Source organism: Perca flavescens, chromosome 12, assembly GCF_004354835.1.
Source record: "Perca flavescens isolate YP-PL-M2 chromosome 12, PFLA_1.0, whole genome shotgun sequence".
NCBI classification, from domain to species: Eukaryota; Metazoa; Chordata; class Actinopteri; order Perciformes; family Percidae; genus Perca; species Perca flavescens.
Window position 1 is genome coordinate 27044691 of NC_041342.1, and position 17532 is coordinate 27062222.

Here is a 17532-nt window from a genome sequence, read left to right on the forward strand (position 1 = left end):
TGGATAAAAACAAACATAATACTCCAAGTAAAACAGTGCTGAACTTTGTTATAAAAATAAAAAACTGTATTGAACCATGAAAACATGCTAAATGAAATAAATATAAATATTGATGTCAATAAAAGACATTCATTCAAACTGAAACAAAAAGTAATCAATAAATAAAAACAGTTAAACTGTCGGTTTAGAGCGGTAACAGACGATCTCTGACCTGGAGGGATCTATCTTTCCCACTATATACTCTCTGTTCTCGCTTGGATGCCCATATAAGGCGTAATGTGTGACGGACCTGCCTTCCCATTGGTTGAAAACATAAACAAAGGCATCATCAAAAACTATCGGTATGGATTTTTGCCGATAACGATAGTTCCACCAATCAACTATCGGTGCCGATTAATCGGCAAAACCGATTAATCGGTCTACCTCTAGTTTAAATACAAGCCTAGGTATCCAAACTACCATGTAGGCACACTGTACTGACACTACAAGAGCCGTAATCATGCAGCTGCATTCTATATCTTTTACACAACCCTTTCTTTCTCCGCTGTATGGTTCTATAAAGCAGACATACAATGAAAACAGCTGGGAAATGCACTAAACAGCATTAATGATCAACATTTCTTGTGTACTTCAGGTTTATATACCAAGCCCCACAAACACAATAGGGGCGGTTTGGATGACGCCCAGCTATCTCTTTATTCCATCCTGGTGGCAATCTGCTCCGTTAACAACATCCTTGTTTTCCACCATTTTGCAGAGGAGAAAAGTGACAAGACGAAGCTAATTAATCCCACAATCATCCTGTGATTATTATGCTCTCACTTCCACAGGCGCCACACGCCGCTTCTTCCCAGGAGTGCAATACATCAGCGAGACGGAGCGGGTTGGTCAGTGCAGACCGCCAGCATCAGTCGACTCTCACACAAGGAAAGATATTAAACGCAGACAGGACAGCTACTGGCAGTGCAGACTCAGACAAGGTGTTAATTGATTAGGGTGGAATCAGAGCGCTGGGGCCCAGCCAGTTTACCACCCTGATTAGACGGATGAGAGGCTCATTTATAAGCTCGACAGTCACAAGATAATTACTAAAACACACAGTAATATATGCAACGGCAGCTGGGAGCGGTGCCGTGTGGTGATGGACAGGACTGGGATGTGTGTATGTGTGTGTGGGGGGAAATCAATGACTTGCAATAATGCTAAGAGGTTGTTAGATAAGCAGCATAATAATGGCATGTCTCATTCAAACAGAATACCAATCCATATAGGAACTGTGGTGAGCTATCCTTAAAGGATAAGAAATACAAACCAATTAAATCAGCAAATACTCAACTAGTATGGCCATCTTTCCAAATTACGCCGCAGCCAAACAGGGACAGATTTACATAAATAAAAGTGCAGGGCAAATTTGTGCTGCCAATTCCATTCAATTTGTGCTCGCTGTGTGCGTGTAATTACTGTCTGATTTAGTAAGGCAGCAGCAGCAGCTGCATCTGGTACTGACTTCTACGTAGGTAGATTCAGCAAATGAAGGAGAGCTCAGAAGAAAGCCATCCAGGGCTGGGATGAGATCACAAACCTTACTTTTCTATGTAGAAATACTAATGAAGTAAAATGATTTCATTTATTGAGCTCTCACATCAACTCCACAATACTGTATATTGCTCAGTAAAGTGTAATACAGCCTAAACTTGTATACCTATAAATATGAAAACACGAAAGCACTGTCTTTTTGAAAACAAACTGAGAGAGAGAGAGAGAGAGAGAGAGAGAGAGAGAGAGAGAGAGAGAGAGAGAGAGCTGCTGCGGGACTGAGCAGCAGACGCTCAGAGTGGAGCAGGTGAAGGGGATGGGATGGCTTTGATTGATGTCTCATTAGAACACCGAAGTAAAGGCAGCCAAATGCAAATGATGTCTAATCAAAAGAATGCAATTACTAGCCTGTTCATGCAGTTCATACACATGAACATGTTTGCTCTACCTTATAATAACCAGTTTTGTTACCAACTGCCATAGCGACGCTGGAATTGTTTTTACCTTGTGAGTGTGTGTGTGTGTGTGTGTGTGTGTGTGTGTGTGTGTGTGTGTGTGTGTGAGATCATGGCAAAATGTGTTCCCGGAGATAACTACTGTAGTGGAAACTACCAAAGAGGCGGCTTTGAGTACTTTGCAAGGTGTTTATTTGTAGACAGACTTTGTCACCGTGATAGTTTCACAACCATGCTAGAAGCAGTCACAAAACTGGTGTGTAGTTGAGTTTAAAATGAAGGCAGAGTTTGAAGATTGGTGTCATGGCTGGGGTGATCCCATCCTAACATGGTCTCTAGTTTTTTGTTGCTTTGTTTAAATAACTTTTCTTGAAATTCTGGATAACTAATTCACTGGATGTCCCTAAATACAGTATTTTTATGTTTCAGTATCAACCACAACCTTCCTACGCATGTTTTTTTGCAGAGGCAGAAAATTCCCACGCAATACTGATCACACTTATCATATCTCATCCAATATTTTCAATAACATCCCTTTATACATTTATACACATGTATAAAGTATGAGGCATACTTGCTGAATTGCAAAGTGCACTTCAGATAACAGGCCAACTGTCAGACTGGCGAGCCTGTTTGGTAATCAACATGCACAAATCTTATAAATATATGTCATAAACAAGGCACAGAATGCGTGATTTCTCCATTTTGTTGTTACTGAAGAACATTTGCCTTGTTCTGATATTGTATGGCAACAGGGGAATGCAATAGATCAGAGTGAATGCATGTTATTTACATACTCAAGTACAAAGTACGGCCTGTGCGTATACACTATGAACAGAACTCAATTCTGACAAGATCATGACAAACACAGGCTCACCTCAGGGAACTGTTTTATCACCCTTTTTTAACCATTTATACTGCAGACTACCGTCCGCAGCAGGCAAGCTGTCAAGTTGTTAAATTTGCTGACGACACAGCGCTCATTGGGTTAATTGAAAATGATGACTATAGTCACTATCAAAATGAGATAAAAGCTTTTGATTATGGCGACACTCATTTCCTAGAACTCAATGTTAAGAAAACTAAAGAATTAGTAATTGATTACAGGAGAAATAAGATGACAACAGAGGCAATGGAAATCAAAGGATCAGTAATAGAAAGAGTGAACACATACAATTATTTGGGCATTGTTTTTAATGATAGGCTAACATGGTCTGATCATGTTGACTTATTGATTAAAAAATGAAGTCCACGGGTATACTGTATGAGGAAGTTGCAGTCCTTTAAGGTGAATACGGATGTGGTGAGAATGTTTTTTATGTCAGTGATATGTAGTGTTTGGAGATACTGTGTGGTGGGTTGGGGTGGGAATGCTGGCATAACCGAGAAGGATTGATAGAGTGACTAAGAGGGCTGGAAAAATTGTGGGAGAGTTAAATACAGTGGATTAAGTATATGACGACCGTCTCGCAAAATTGACACAGAAAATAACGAGGGACCCGGGTCACCCTCTTCATGGTAATTTGACTGGCAGGGTTATGGAACGTAGTGGTAGGCTAAGGCCTCCTGTGACACGAACTAAGCGGTATGCTCTCTCTTTTATACCTCAGACTATCAGACAGCACAACAAGCACTTTCAAATTACACTTTTAAAATGTCTGTACTGTATTTATGAATTTTATTGTATATTGTATTTATTGTATTGTATTTATGCTCTATTTTTTATGGGCATTAAGGCGGGTATGAGCACTGTAATTTCCATTTTTATGGATGAAATAAACTTGACTTGATTGTTACATATTTAAATCTTTTTTGCAAGTAACAAAACTGGAAAAGCATCAGGCACGCAATTTCTTTGAGCTTCCTCGTTCCTTGTTCTATACATCTATTCTAAAAAGTGTTTCTCGGGAGTCATGTGGGACACCGAGAAAGATGGCTGCTCAGTAGAAGCTGTCCTAAACCCCACTAACTAAATCCAATTAATCCGATCATTTAGCCGCATTTTTTTCAAAGCTGAATATCTTGATACCGAAAACCTCAACTACGGGAGAGAATTAATCTGCTGGAATATGGCTACATCTTCAACATATTTAAAGAATACAAGAGCTAAGAATGCTGCTATGGAGTCAAGCGATGCTAGCCAAAAACAGTGGCCGGAGCAACATGTGGCATCCGATGTGTCAACGATTAAAGAGACTACAGCAGAATTGAAAAATGCAGTAAATGCTACGCAAGAACAACTGAATGACAGAAGTGGAAGGCCGAATTTCCAACATAGAGGACACCACTCACCAACTGGTAAACGACCGCGATGTACACAGTAAGCGCATAGAGACTCTGTGGAATCGCATGGAAGATTTGGATAGTAGAAGTCGTCGTAATAATGTCAGACTGCTGGGTTTGAAAGAGACAACATGACACGTGCATAGAAAAGCTGCTGTCAGAGGGTCTCGGTATGGGTATTAATGATGAATTCGAAGTCGAAAGAGCACTCCGCTCTCCTGGATCCCGTCCGAATGAGGGTCAGCTTCCCAGGCTGATTATGATAAGATTCCTGTGCTCGTCCATTAGAGTCAAAGAGCTTAAAGTTGCGATAGAGAAAGGTGGAGCTCAGTGGAATGGATGCAACCTTTCCCTTTTCCCAGACATGACCAAGGAGCTAGCTGAGAGGAGGAACACTTTCACTGCAGCAAAACATCTGCTCCGTGACAAGAATGTGAAGTTCAGACTCGCCTTCCCAGCGACGCAACCGTTTCACTCTGAAGGGGAAGAACCGAAAGTATGAAGATGCGTCGGAAGCTGTCAAATTCATTCAGCAGCACATGACAGACTAATGACTAACTGACAGCTAATCTACGTGGTGAGTTTGAGAGAGGGATGGTGGGGTTGGATAATGCTTGTGTAGCTATCTGGGGACAACCCACGGACCTAGGCAGATTTAGTTTTTTGCTTTTTCCTCAATCCCAGACTGATTTAATGTGAAATGAGTCTCCAGTTAGTTTTTGGAGACTTTTTTTTTATGTTTTCTCCTCTGTTGTAGAGGGAATGTTTATGTTGACCAGTTTGGTCATGTATGTTCACTTAAAAAATGCATTTGGAATATGCTCAGCAATGGTACAAAAACTTTCGAATACTGTTTCAGAAAGGTCAGACAAAGTGGTTCAGCTTTTTATATAGCCTATACTTACAATATTTTTATTTATTGGTATGAATGGCAAATAATGTTTGTGTTAAAATAGTAATGTCCGCAATACTGCTTTAAACTCCCATATTTAATATAAAATGCAACGTTTCGACCCTACTAATATGGGAGTTTAAAGCAGTGTTGCGGACATTACATTTTTTTCAATTTTGAGTACTTTCATTTGTCCTGCACCTGCCAGAAGGTGGGATGTGCACACAATTACTTTTATAAAAATTGTGTTAAAATAGTATCCTGGAATATTAATGGTTTTGGAAAACCTGTGAAAAGGAAAACAGTACTTTTATATCTCAAACATAAACAAGTTAACATAGTATTCATTCAAGAAACACATCTTGTGGATGAGGAGGCCAAAAAAATTAAAAGAATCTGGGTTGGGCAGGTTTATTATAGCTCCTTCTCAAGCAAGAAAAACAGAGTTCTTATTTTGGTACATAAAAGGTTGAACTTTTCAGTGTTGAGTGAATTTAAGTATATTAACGGCAGAATTATTTGTCTTGAAGCCATCATAAATGGTATGGCACTAACATTGTGTAACATCTATGTGCCTAACAAAGGAGATCCTTCTTTTTTTCATGAGGTCAAAACTATACTGGATAATTCACAAGGACAACTCATTTTGGCAGGAGATTTCAATCAGGTCTAGATTTTTAGGAACCTCAACACCTAAGGTTGGAGGTGCCATTCACATGCTGATCGAGGACAATGGTCTGACAATGGTCTGATGTATGGCGATTGGTTAATCCGAGTAAACGAGAATACACATTCTACTCACGCTGCCACAAATCACAATCAAGAATAGACTTTGTTTTCATCTCTCAGAGCCTGATTAATGTTGTTATTGATAGTAATATTAATGCTATTTCCCTGTCAGATCATGCACCTGTTGATAATCTTGAATGAATATGTCTCTATCGCAAGAGAAAGTATTTACTAAAGGACTTGCAGAGGACCTATCCTCATTTGCAGAGATTAATATGGGTAGCACAGACAGCGTGGCAGTGGTTTGGGAGGCATCTAAAGCGTACATTAGAGGCAAACTTATTTCAAAAACCTCACGCAAAAAAATTGCGTGACATGGAAAAAGATTTGGCCAACCATAAAAAAAAAAGTGTTTCCTGGTCTGTCTAAAAATCCTTCATCCTTCATTTCTTCCATCTTGTCTTACAAGTTGTTCACCTCCTTTTCAATGATGCTCTACTCAAGTGTGAAAATCATAGATCTATTTTTCGGATGAATTTCTGCTTAATTTGTGGTTACAGATGAGCTCATTGAACGTTCACAAATGATGAAGGATAAAGCACTGTAAGTAAGCACAGACATTTACTTTGTTCTTTTTTTGCATAATGTTCTTAGAAAAAGTATCACAGCATTTTCCAACATGCTCACAGGGATGGGAATAGAACAGTACAATAAATAATTAATAGAATACAAAAGAAAAGTCTCATGACACCTCAAAGTGTTGGCAAGAAAACTCTTCAATGTTTCTTTTTGGATCTATGTGAGACTAATTTCAGGGAGAAGAAAATAGATTTTTTTTCTGATGCTTTTGGCAAGGATTTGCAACAAACTGCAACATAAAGAAGCCGCTCCTCTAGATGCTGGTGAATACAAGCTGTTGTTTAAAAGCATCTAGTAATTATGTACAAAAAAAGGGAAGAATATCAATAAAAATATCTGTACTTTTCTTGTGCTGTCCCACATGAGGAGAGAGAATGAAAAAAATGAATGTGTTAACTAAGTAACATATAATCAAATGCCTATGAGACTTCAAAGCCCTGGCTTGAAATCTACACTCTACCATCTCTTGGGACAAACACGGAAATTGGATGGATATTTTGGTCTCTGACATTCCAGTGCAATGTTGTTGCAACTCAAGACTACTTTCAGACTTTGTATGAAGCAATTTTAGAAAGTGGACGGTATTCACATCACAAGGTCCAATTACTAACAAGTGAGATATATGGGATAGAGCAGCCGGAGCTTTCGGGCCGCAGTAATACATTTGTTTGTACAAGCCCCCAGGAAATAAATAAGGTGTTTGTCTGAGCATTTGTTTTTGGATGAAAAGCGCAACTTGCTTGCATTAGCTAAATACCAACGGCTGATATTCAAGAAGCTGTTCAAGATTCTTCTCCGTGAACCATCACCTTATCGTGGTGGAGAGGTTTGTGTGTCTCTGTGAACCTGAGGGCTGTGTTGTCTGGAGCTTTGTGCTCCTGGTAGGGTCTCCCAAGGCAAAGTGGTCTCAGGTGAGGGGCCAGACAAAGAATGGTTCAAAAACCCCAATGAAGAAGCAAGGTAGAGATGGAGTGACCCTGCCCGGAGGAAGCCCGGGGCCCCGTCTGGAGCCAGGCCCAGACGGCGGGCTCGTCGGGCGAGCGCCTGGTGGCGGGTTTGCCACGGAGCCCGGCCGGGCACAGCCCGAACAAGCTACGTGGCTCCCATCTCTCCAGCCCATGGGCCCACCACCTGTGGGAGGAACCGTTGGGGTCGGGTGCGATGCCACATGGGTGGCAGTGAAGGTCAGGGGCCTCGACGGACCAGACCCGGGCGGCAGACGCTGGCTCTGGGGACGTGGAACGTCACCTCTCTGTGGGGAAGGAGCCGGAACTGGTGCGGAGGTGGGGCGCTACCGGTTAGATCTGGTGGGGCTTACCTCACGCACAGTCTCGGTTCTGGAACCATACTCCTGGATAGGGGTTGGACTCTTTTCTTCTCCGGAGTTGCCCAGGGTGTGAGGCGCCCGGGCGGGTGTGGGGATACTCACAAGCCCCGGCTGAGCGCCGCTGTGTTGGAGTTTACCCGGTGGACGAGAGGGTCGCCTCCCACGCCTGCGGGTTGTGGGGGGAAAACTCTGACTGTTGTTTGTGCATATGCACCAAACAGGAGTTCGGAGTATTCGGCCTTCTTGGAGACCTTGACTGGAGTCCTGCATGGGGCTCCAGTGGGGGACTCCATTGTTCTGCTGGGGGACTTCAACGCACACGTGGGCAATGATGGAGACACCTGGAGGCGTGATTGGGAGGAACGGCCTCCCTGATCTAAACCAGAGTGGTTGTTTGTTGTTGGACTTCTGTGCTAGTCATGGATTGTCTATAACGAACACCATGTTCGAACATAGGGATGCTCATAAGTGTACCTGGTACCAGAGCACCCTAGGCCGAAGGTCAATGATCGATTTCATAATCGTTTCATCTGATCTGAGGCCGTATGTTTTGGACACTCGGGTGAAGAGAGGGGCAGAGCTGTCAACCGATCACCATCTGGTGGTGAGTTGGGTCAGAGGGTGGGGGAAGACTCTGGACAGACCTGGTAAGCCCAAACGTGTAGTGCGGGTAAACTGGGAACGTCTGGAGGAGGCCCCTGTCCAACAGACTTTCAACTCACACCTCCGGCGGAGCTTTTCGTGCATCCCTGTGGAGGCTGGGGGCATTGAACCCGAGTGGACAATGTTCAAAGTTTCCATTGCTGAAGCTGCGGCGAGGAGCTGTGGTCTTAGGATCTTAGGTGCCTCAAGGGGCGGTAACCCACGAACACCGTGGTGGACACCAGTGGTCAGGGAAGCCGTCCGACTGAAGAAGGAGTCCTTCCGGGATATGTTATCTCGGAGGACTCCGGAGGCAGTTGCAGGGTACCGAAGGGCCCGAAGGGCTGCAGCCTCTGCCGTGAAAGAGGCAAAGCATCGGGTGTGGGAGAAGTTTGGAGAAGACATGGAGAAGGACTTTCGGGTCGGCACCAAAGTGTTTCTGGAAAACTGTTCGCCACCTCAGGAGGGGGGCGGGGAACCATCCAAGCTGTGTACAGTAAGGATGGGACACTGTTGACCTCCACTGAGGAGGTAATAGGGCGGTGGAGGGAGCACTTTGAGGAACTCCTGAATCCGACTAATACGCCCTCTATGTTAGAGGCAGAGCTGGAGGATAACGGGGATTGTCGTCGATTTCCCAGGCGGAAGTCACTGATGTAGTCAAACAACTACACAGTGGCAAAGCCCGGGATTGATGAGATCCGTCCAGAAATGCTCAAGGCTCTGGGTGTGGAGGGGTTGTCCTGGTTGACACGCCTCTTCAACATTGCGTGGAAGTCTGGGACGGTGCCAAAGGAGTGGCAGACTGGGGTGGTGGTTCCTCTTTTAAAAAGGGGGACCAGAGGGTGTGTGCCAATTATAGGGGTATCACACTTCTCAGCCTCCCTGGTAAAGTCTACTCCAAGGTGCTGGAAAGGAGGGTTCGGCCGATAGTCGAACCTCGGGTTGAGGAGGAACAATGCGGATTCCGTCCTGGTCGTGGAACAACGGACCAGCTCTCTTCTCTCGCAAGGATCCTGGAGGGAGCCTGGGAGTATGCCCAACCGGGTCTACATGTGTTTTGTGGATTTGGAGAAGGCGTATGACCGGGTCCCCGGGAGATACTGTGGGAGGTGCTGCGGGAGTATGGGGTGAGGGGGTCTCTACCAGGGCCATCCAATCTCTGTATGACCAAAGTGAGAGCTGTGTCCGGGTTCTCGGTAGTAAGTCGGACTCGTTTCAGGTGAGGGTTGGCCTCCGCCAGGGCTGCGCTTTGTCACCAATCCTGTTTGTAATATTTATGGACAGGATATCGAGGCGTAGTCGGGGTGGGGAGGGGTTGCAGTTTGGTGGGCTGGGGATCTCATCGCTGCTCTTTGCAGATGATGTGGTCCTGATGGCATCATCGGCCTGCGACCTTCAGCACTCACTGGATCGGTTCGCAACCGAGTGTGAAGCGGTTGGGATGAGGATCAGCACCTCTAAATCGGAGGCCATGGTTCTCAGCAGGAAACCGATGGAATGCCTTCTCCAGGTAGGGAATGAGTCCTTACCCCAAGTGAAGGAGTTCAAGTACCTTGGGGTTTTGTTCGCGAGTGAGGGGACAATGGAGCGGGGAGATTGGTCGGAGAATCGGCGCAGCGGGTGCGGTATTGCATTCAATCTATCGCACCGTTGTGACGAAAAGAGAGCTGAGCCAGAAGGCAAAGCTCTCGATCTACCGGTCAGTTTTCGTTCCTACCCTCACCTATGGTCATGAAGGCTGGGTCATGACCGAAAGAACGAGATCCAGGGTACAAGCGGCGAAATGGGTTTCCTCAGGAGGGTGGCTGGCGTCTCCCTTAGAGATAGGGTGAGAAGCTCAGTCATCCGTGAGGAGCTCGGAGTAGAGCCGCTGCTCCTTTGCGTCGAAAGGAGCCAGTTGAGGTGGTTCGGGCATCTGGTAAGGATGCCCCCTGGGCGCGTCCCTAGGGAGGTGTTCCAGGCACGTCCAGCTGGGAGGAGGCCTCGGGGAAGACCCAGGACTAGGTGGAGGGATTATATCTCCAACCTGGCCTGGGAACGCCTCGGGATCCCCCAGTCGGAGCTGGTTAATGTTGCTCGGGAAAGGGAAGTTTGGGGTCCCCTGCTGGAGCTGCTCCCCCCGCGACCCGACACCGGATAAGCGGACGAAGATGGATGGATGGATGGATGTTCAAGATTCTACTTGAAGCAGCATCAGAATGTCAAAAAAATTCAAAATGAGTCTACAAAGAGGCATATTGTTTGGGCCGGAATATCACTGCTGACAGTTATGAAGCTGTTTCAGACACACTTAAGTGTGGCTTAAGGGATGCTAACGTCTGTCAGGCCGTCCACCACTTTGGGCCGGACCAAAATACAATTTCTCAGCAACTGCTGGACTGATTGCCATGACATTTGGTACAGACATCCATGGTCACCAGAGAATGAATGCTAATGACTTTGGTGGTCATCTGACTTGTTATCTAGAACCATCATCAGTTCAAAATTGCAATTGGTCCAATACTTTGATTTATAAACAAATACCCACAAAAGTAATGCCATTTCCTGAACTAGATTTTGTGTGTAGTGCTAATTAGCAAATGTTAGCATGCTAAAATAAACTAAGATGATAAAGATGGCAAATATTACCTACTAACAATATGAATTGTTCACTCTGGTATTGTGAGCATGTTGCCAAGCAGACATTAGCATTTGGCTCAAAGCCATGTGTGTCTAAGTACAGCCTCACAGAACTATCTTATGCTGCATGCACAACTTTGCACATTGTCCGATTAACAGTGTGGAGTGGGAGTAATTAATTCCAATGGAGAATAAATGGCAGACATACGTTTCCCCATGTAGCTGTGGGATCTACTGAACCTTAAATCAGTGATACATTGGATTTTTTCCAAACTCTACTTACCACTAAATTCCTTAATGATGTTTTTACAGTATACAGAATACTCATTTTTAGCCTCCAGTCTCACACTTACTGATTAGAGTCAGATGATGATGAAAGAGCAAGGGTGATAGCAATAAATTAACTGCCTGTGTTGTTACATGCCTGCCAAAATAACATTTTCCTGATCAGTGCTAATGTTTACCATAGCACCTACATATATAATTGCTTGGAAATACATGTATACGCTCTAACTATAAATGAAACATTTTTCCATTAAAAGAATCTCACAAGCTGTTTCCCTCTCCTTGTGGTGCATTATAAGAGATAAAATGAAGCATACCAGATTGCATAAATAACATCTCCCCAGCCCACCTGAAAGGCTTTACTCAAGTGCATCAAAGTACTTGAAAAGAAATTAAATTGTTAAGGGGGGTGGTGCATGACAGCTTATCAATAGAAAGGGGGGATTTAGGAGAAGCAAAACACTAGCAGACGGTGCTGAGATTCTGCAAATAGCATGAACGGTATTGCTGGAGTCCCCGACAGATGGAGATGAAAACAAACCTGGCTGCTACATTTCCTGGTTGCTAAGCACCACCTGGAGGTAATCAATGTGTTGTCGGCCTAAGAGGCATACATGACAAGAGGCGAAGTTAAACTGTTTTACTCAGACACATTACAGAGTGCAGGTCTGCTGCTTGTCCTTGATATGGGTCATCTTGGTCAGCAGATATATGCTCTTTAATATTTAAAGAGGTAGCTGGACTTAAACACTGATGGCCAAAACAGAATATGCATACATTAGAATATGAACCAAGAGCGAAGAGGTCATATAAATGGGCTTAAGATCAAAAATCCCTAAGTGTTGGAGGTAAAGACATTCAGTGTCATGCGCTCATATTGTATCAATCTTAAAAGGGTCTGTACAGACTCTACAGCACACTGTAGAGTACTTTGAATTTGAATTATATAGGAATCTCGGGGAAAAGGTCACGTTCTGCTGCGGTAGGTAATGTACAGTATGGCAGCTCTCAGCCAGAGTTTAATAAAAGTAAGATGACTCACCACACATCCGGTGGAGTCCAGCTTTCGGTCAGATATGCAGCGGAAGTTGCGGCTGCAGCCTCCGTTGTCTTTGGTGCAGTCTCTGACGGGCCCAAACGAGTCCAGGAGAACCTCCAACGAGTCAAAGGATGAACTGATCATCAATTCCTCTCTGTTACAGCAGAAAGGGGTGACAAAAAAAGAGATCCTGGTTTAGTTGTGTGCATTTTTGGGGGTATACTACAAAATTTCGCCGGATGTCTTACATTTCAGGCGGATGTCTTACATTTCAGCTGGATGTTCGCGTACCTTCCGCTTTGTTTGTGTTGTAATTTTAAACTACGTGGATTTATGAGGACTATGGTTAACTGCTCCTCAGATCTCTGCAGGGTAAATCCATACAGCTAGTTAGACTATCTGTTCAATCTGAGTTTTCTGTTGCACGACCAAAGGTTTTTTGCAGTGGCACTGGGGCTCCGTGCAGCGACGATTGTGATTGGTTTAAAAGAAATGCCAATAAACCAGAGCACGTTTTTCTCCCAACCCCGGAATGCTGTGTGGATTAGCCAGACCTTCCTCCGCAGCGCTGTGGAGGAAGGTCTGGCAATGCAAGACTTAGTTTTTACATTGTATAATTTCAATCCGGTTTGTTTTGGCTTCAAATTGCAATTATGCAGGTGCACTAAAGAACCACAGATAGCCTAGCTGACTCTTTATAAAGAATTCAGATCAAATTTCAGTTAAACAATTGGTCTCTTCCTCTCCCCAAGTGCTACTGTATTTCATTTTGTTGCGTTGTTTTTCCTTTTGTTGGATGGACTCTGATGATAGCCTGTCAGAACTTCCTGGAATTGGACCGAACGCCAGAACCATCCAATCCATCCATAGTGTTTTCACACTAGAAACGAACCAACCCATTGTTCCATGTGATCCGTATTGAGACCAAGTCTTCTGCTCAGACCAAGGCTGTTTGGTCCGGGGGAGGTTTCACACCTTTAATTTTGGTTCGGATCAAACTGGAAAATCCAGAGAGGGCCAAACAAGGACCCTGAGAGAACAGATGCATATAGCTTTTATATTATCAGTGTTGTACAAGCCATTTTATATAACCCTAGAGTTTAAACTGCTTCACAACAGAGATGCACCATGGTTTGAGATCATAAAACAGGAATTGTCTGTTTGCAAGTAATTCACACAGTAGTTTGCAAATCAACTTTGCAAGTAGTCACCACATCCCCAAGCTTCACGCACTGCCAATTTTGCTGTGTGATTTTCTACTGTAAGCGGGAACTTAGACTGTTTCTTTGTACCACTTGTCTTTAATGTATAGTAATTAGCATAATTATGCATAACAGATATAAAGATGCCCCATCCGCACTTATTGAGATCTAATACCTTTTGTTAGTAGACCGGGCTAAGAAGGGTTTGACAATAATAATTAGATTTTCTTGAGCACAATTGTTACTTTATACTGAAACATGGTGTCATTTATAAGTTATATCACCACCGCACGAGCTAACGATTCAGAGTGAAATTCAGTATTCAATTAGTAATGCCTCGCTGTCAGCAATTTGCTTCCATTAAAAGTGATTAAGATAACACATTTCTTTAGATCATGTGTCTGGGGAAGCAAAAAAGAGGAACTGTCAAAGTGCTTCCTGAACATTCTGCTTTAAAAGACATCCTGTGACACCCTGCTCTCTTTTTCACTTAATGGAGAGATACCAATTTTCATGAATTACAAATACCTGCATGTTTAATTCATTCTGTGTAATCATCATGAGAAAAGCTATGACTTTTCACAGCACAATTGCTATGCAAAGTAGTAGACTTCTGATATAAAACACACCATGAAATCATTGCTCTAACCTTGCTCCGAGCAGTCACTTTGTGTTGCTGTGATTTTGGTGTTCACCATAAAACGCTTGCAAAGTCAATAAGCAGATCATTGCTATGAACCTTGTCATCATGACGACCTCTCAGGAACTCACTTTTGTTCCCCCCCAAACTCCCTGTACTCCCCTGCTTTCCCAATGAGAAAAGACAGCGAGTTTCCTTCCTTTTCACAGTCAACTTGATGTTCTCTTACAAACCAATTTTTCTTTTATAATTGCCCATTGCTTTGTTGTCATTTATTCAGAGGGGACCTATTGAACAGAGCCTCAGCAGATGATGAAACTCACAGCAAGAGTGAATGCTAAATTATTCGGGAACTGCAATTACAGTCAAGACACATCCAACGATTGTGTGCAACACAATATACCAATAAATATCACACAAAACAAAAAAGCCACATTTGGTGCCTCTTTGATGAAGCTACTACAACATTCATTAATGTTACAAAATCAAACCAACTGAAAGTGGTGGAAAGATTCATCATACTGCCCATTGCTGTCATTAGAGCCTTACCAAAATAACTTAGTTTTGTCTTAAAGGTGGTACTAAAGGAAAAACCATGGGGTCATCAAAATGGTTTATTTTAGGGTGTCTGGGTAGCTCACCTGGTTCAGCATGCGCCCCATGTACAAAGGCATAGTCCTTACCGCAGCGGCTGTAATTTCAATTCCGACCTGCGGTCCTTTGCTGCATGTCATTCCCCTCTCTGTCCCCTTTCCAGTCTTAAGCTGTCCTGTCAAATAAAGCTAAAATGCCAAAAAAATAACTGTTAAAGCCTCTGAAGACCCAAACAGGTGATTGCACTTATTCTGGCTGATTAGACCTCTGCTCAGGTTGAAGGTGGGCCGGAGCTTTGATGGGAATTTATTACGTCACAAACTTCATCTACAAATAAGAATGATGAAGCTGTCATTTGTCCTGCCCTAAAAGGTGCAACAAAGCTAACAGGAGACTCGGGGAGATGTAAATCAATCACTCTAAACACACCCACACAGTCCTGGGAAGAGGTCAAATCAGCCAGAATAACTAAAAAACACCTGTGTGGGTGTCCAGGGCCTTTAAAAAAAAAAAAAAAAAAAAAAAAAGGTTTATTCCTTTGGGAGGATAAATGTGCCAAGCACATATCATGTGCATCAGCAGGGCATATTTATTTTCCAAAATGTAAAGGTCAAGGTCCGGGGAGTAAGGATGTCAAAAGTATCATATTTAGTATCATATTTAATCCAACCCTATTCGATTTTGCTCGCACCCGTGTGCTTGGCCCACGAACGCATCAGCTACAACCCATACGGTGTATTTGACACAGTTCAGCGTGCTGCAATGCTTCCATTAACGTGATTGAATTAGGTAGGAAAAAAGGCATCAAATGAAAACAAATAAACACTCTATTGGTATCGCTATCACTTTGAGGATACTAGTATCGTCATTTTTAAATGACACCCAGCCTTAGTCATCAGTAGAGAGATAGTCTCGCATTGACAGACCTTCCTCCACAGCACTGTGGCTAGTCCACACAGCATTCCGGGATGGGAGGAAAAACGTGCTCTGGTTCATTCTTTAAACCAATCACAATCGCCATGGGCGACGCTAAGCACCGGGCAGAGCCAAGATGCCGCAGCAAAATAGCCTCGAAATGGAACTTGTTTTGGTGGAACATGGGTACGTTCAAAAGTTGTTTTAGTCGTGCAACAGAAAACTTAGATTGGACAGATAGTCTAGCTAGCTGTCTGGATTTACCCTGCAGAGATCTGAGGAGCATTTAACCATAGTCCTCAGAAATCGACCGGAGTTTAAAATTACAACACAAAAAAAGTGGAAGGTAAAGGACATCCGGCCGAAAAGAGTAAAAATCTGGGGGAATTTCCAACGGCACCGGAGCAATCCCGGACGTGGAATGTCGTGGATATAGACTAGTAGAGAGAAGGCAGGAAATGAGGGGACATTTCAACATTCACATTTAAACATACATAAGTAAAATGCCTTGATGGAAATGTTAGTAAAGATGTATCCAAAAAGGAAAAAAATTTTGTTAATTATACTGTACTGCAGCCTTGAAATAAATTATATCCATCTGCAAAAAGAAGTTCTAGCGAGAGACAAGTTCATTGTGTTACACAGAAATTTGATTCAAAATACAAAGAAAATAAATAAAGCTTTTTGACAACCTATTGATAGGGCACACTTAATATGAATGGGCACCAAGCACTACCTGCAATATATTTAACATTTTTGTCCAAGACAGCAGTCTGCAGCTTCAAGAGGCAATAAATGTAGGCCTCAATTATGCGCACCATTAACGTGGATGCTAAACAATGGGAGGGCTAGAAGTACATGCACGTCAACACAAGCTGTATAAAGAACCAATCATTCAGTCCATTTGCCACTTAAAAGTACCACCAAAGGTTTAAATGCCAAGTTATCCCCTGCAATTTACTTGCACTAGTTGGTAATTCAGCTCAGAGAGAGAAGTTGAAATTACCATTAACTAAGAACTGAAAGAAACCCTGATTTTAAAGGTCCCATGACATGGTGCTCTTTGGAAGCTTTTAAAATAGACGTTATTAGTCCCCTAATACTGTATTTGAAGTCTCTTTCCCGAAATTCAGCCTTGGTGCAGAATTACAGCCACTAGAGCCAGTCCCACAATGAGCTTTCCTTAGGATGTGCCATTTCTGTGTCTGTAGCTGTTGAGGAGGAGAGGGGGGGGGGGGGGGCGCAAGGTGGAGGGTGGTGGTGTGGCCTTGACCAACTACCACTTTGCTCATTTGAAAGCCATGATGTCTCTCTCTCATGGGTGGGCCAAATTCTCTGCGTGGGCAAAGCAGAGAAAGGGGAGGTAATTCCCCTTGTTCTCCTTATGACCTCATAAGGAGAAGATTCCAGATCGGCCCATCTGAGCTTTCATTTTCTCAAAGGCAGAGCAGGATACCTAGGGCTCGGTTTACACCTATCGCCATTTCTAGCCACTGGGAGACCATAGGCAGGCATACACATACACATACAGGCATACACATACACATACAAGCATATTAGCATTCATGTAATGTAGAAGCAGAGGGGAAATGGAATACTGAGTTTTAAATTATGAAAACATGCATTTTGTACACGTTTGTAACCAGGAAGATAGTCTTTGGTATACAACCTCAAGGCGATGCCGCAGAAGCAGCATAGTAAGAAGACAAAAACCAAGGCTGATTCTTCATTC

General features: G+C 43.4%; 1 protein-coding gene across 4 annotated transcripts in view; it reads right to left on the reverse strand.

Moving 5' to 3' along the window:
• Positions 1-17532, reverse strand: part of astn1 (astrotactin 1) — a 435006-nt gene that overhangs the window by 257085 nt on the left and 160389 nt on the right. For all 4 annotated transcript variants that reach the window (XM_028593761.1, XM_028593760.1, XM_028593759.1 and 1 more), the window contains one exon: positions 12453-12603. In XM_028593761.1, the coding sequence (XP_028449562.1) occupies positions 12453-12603 (151 nt within the window). The remainder of the gene's footprint in view (positions 1-12452; positions 12604-17532) is intronic.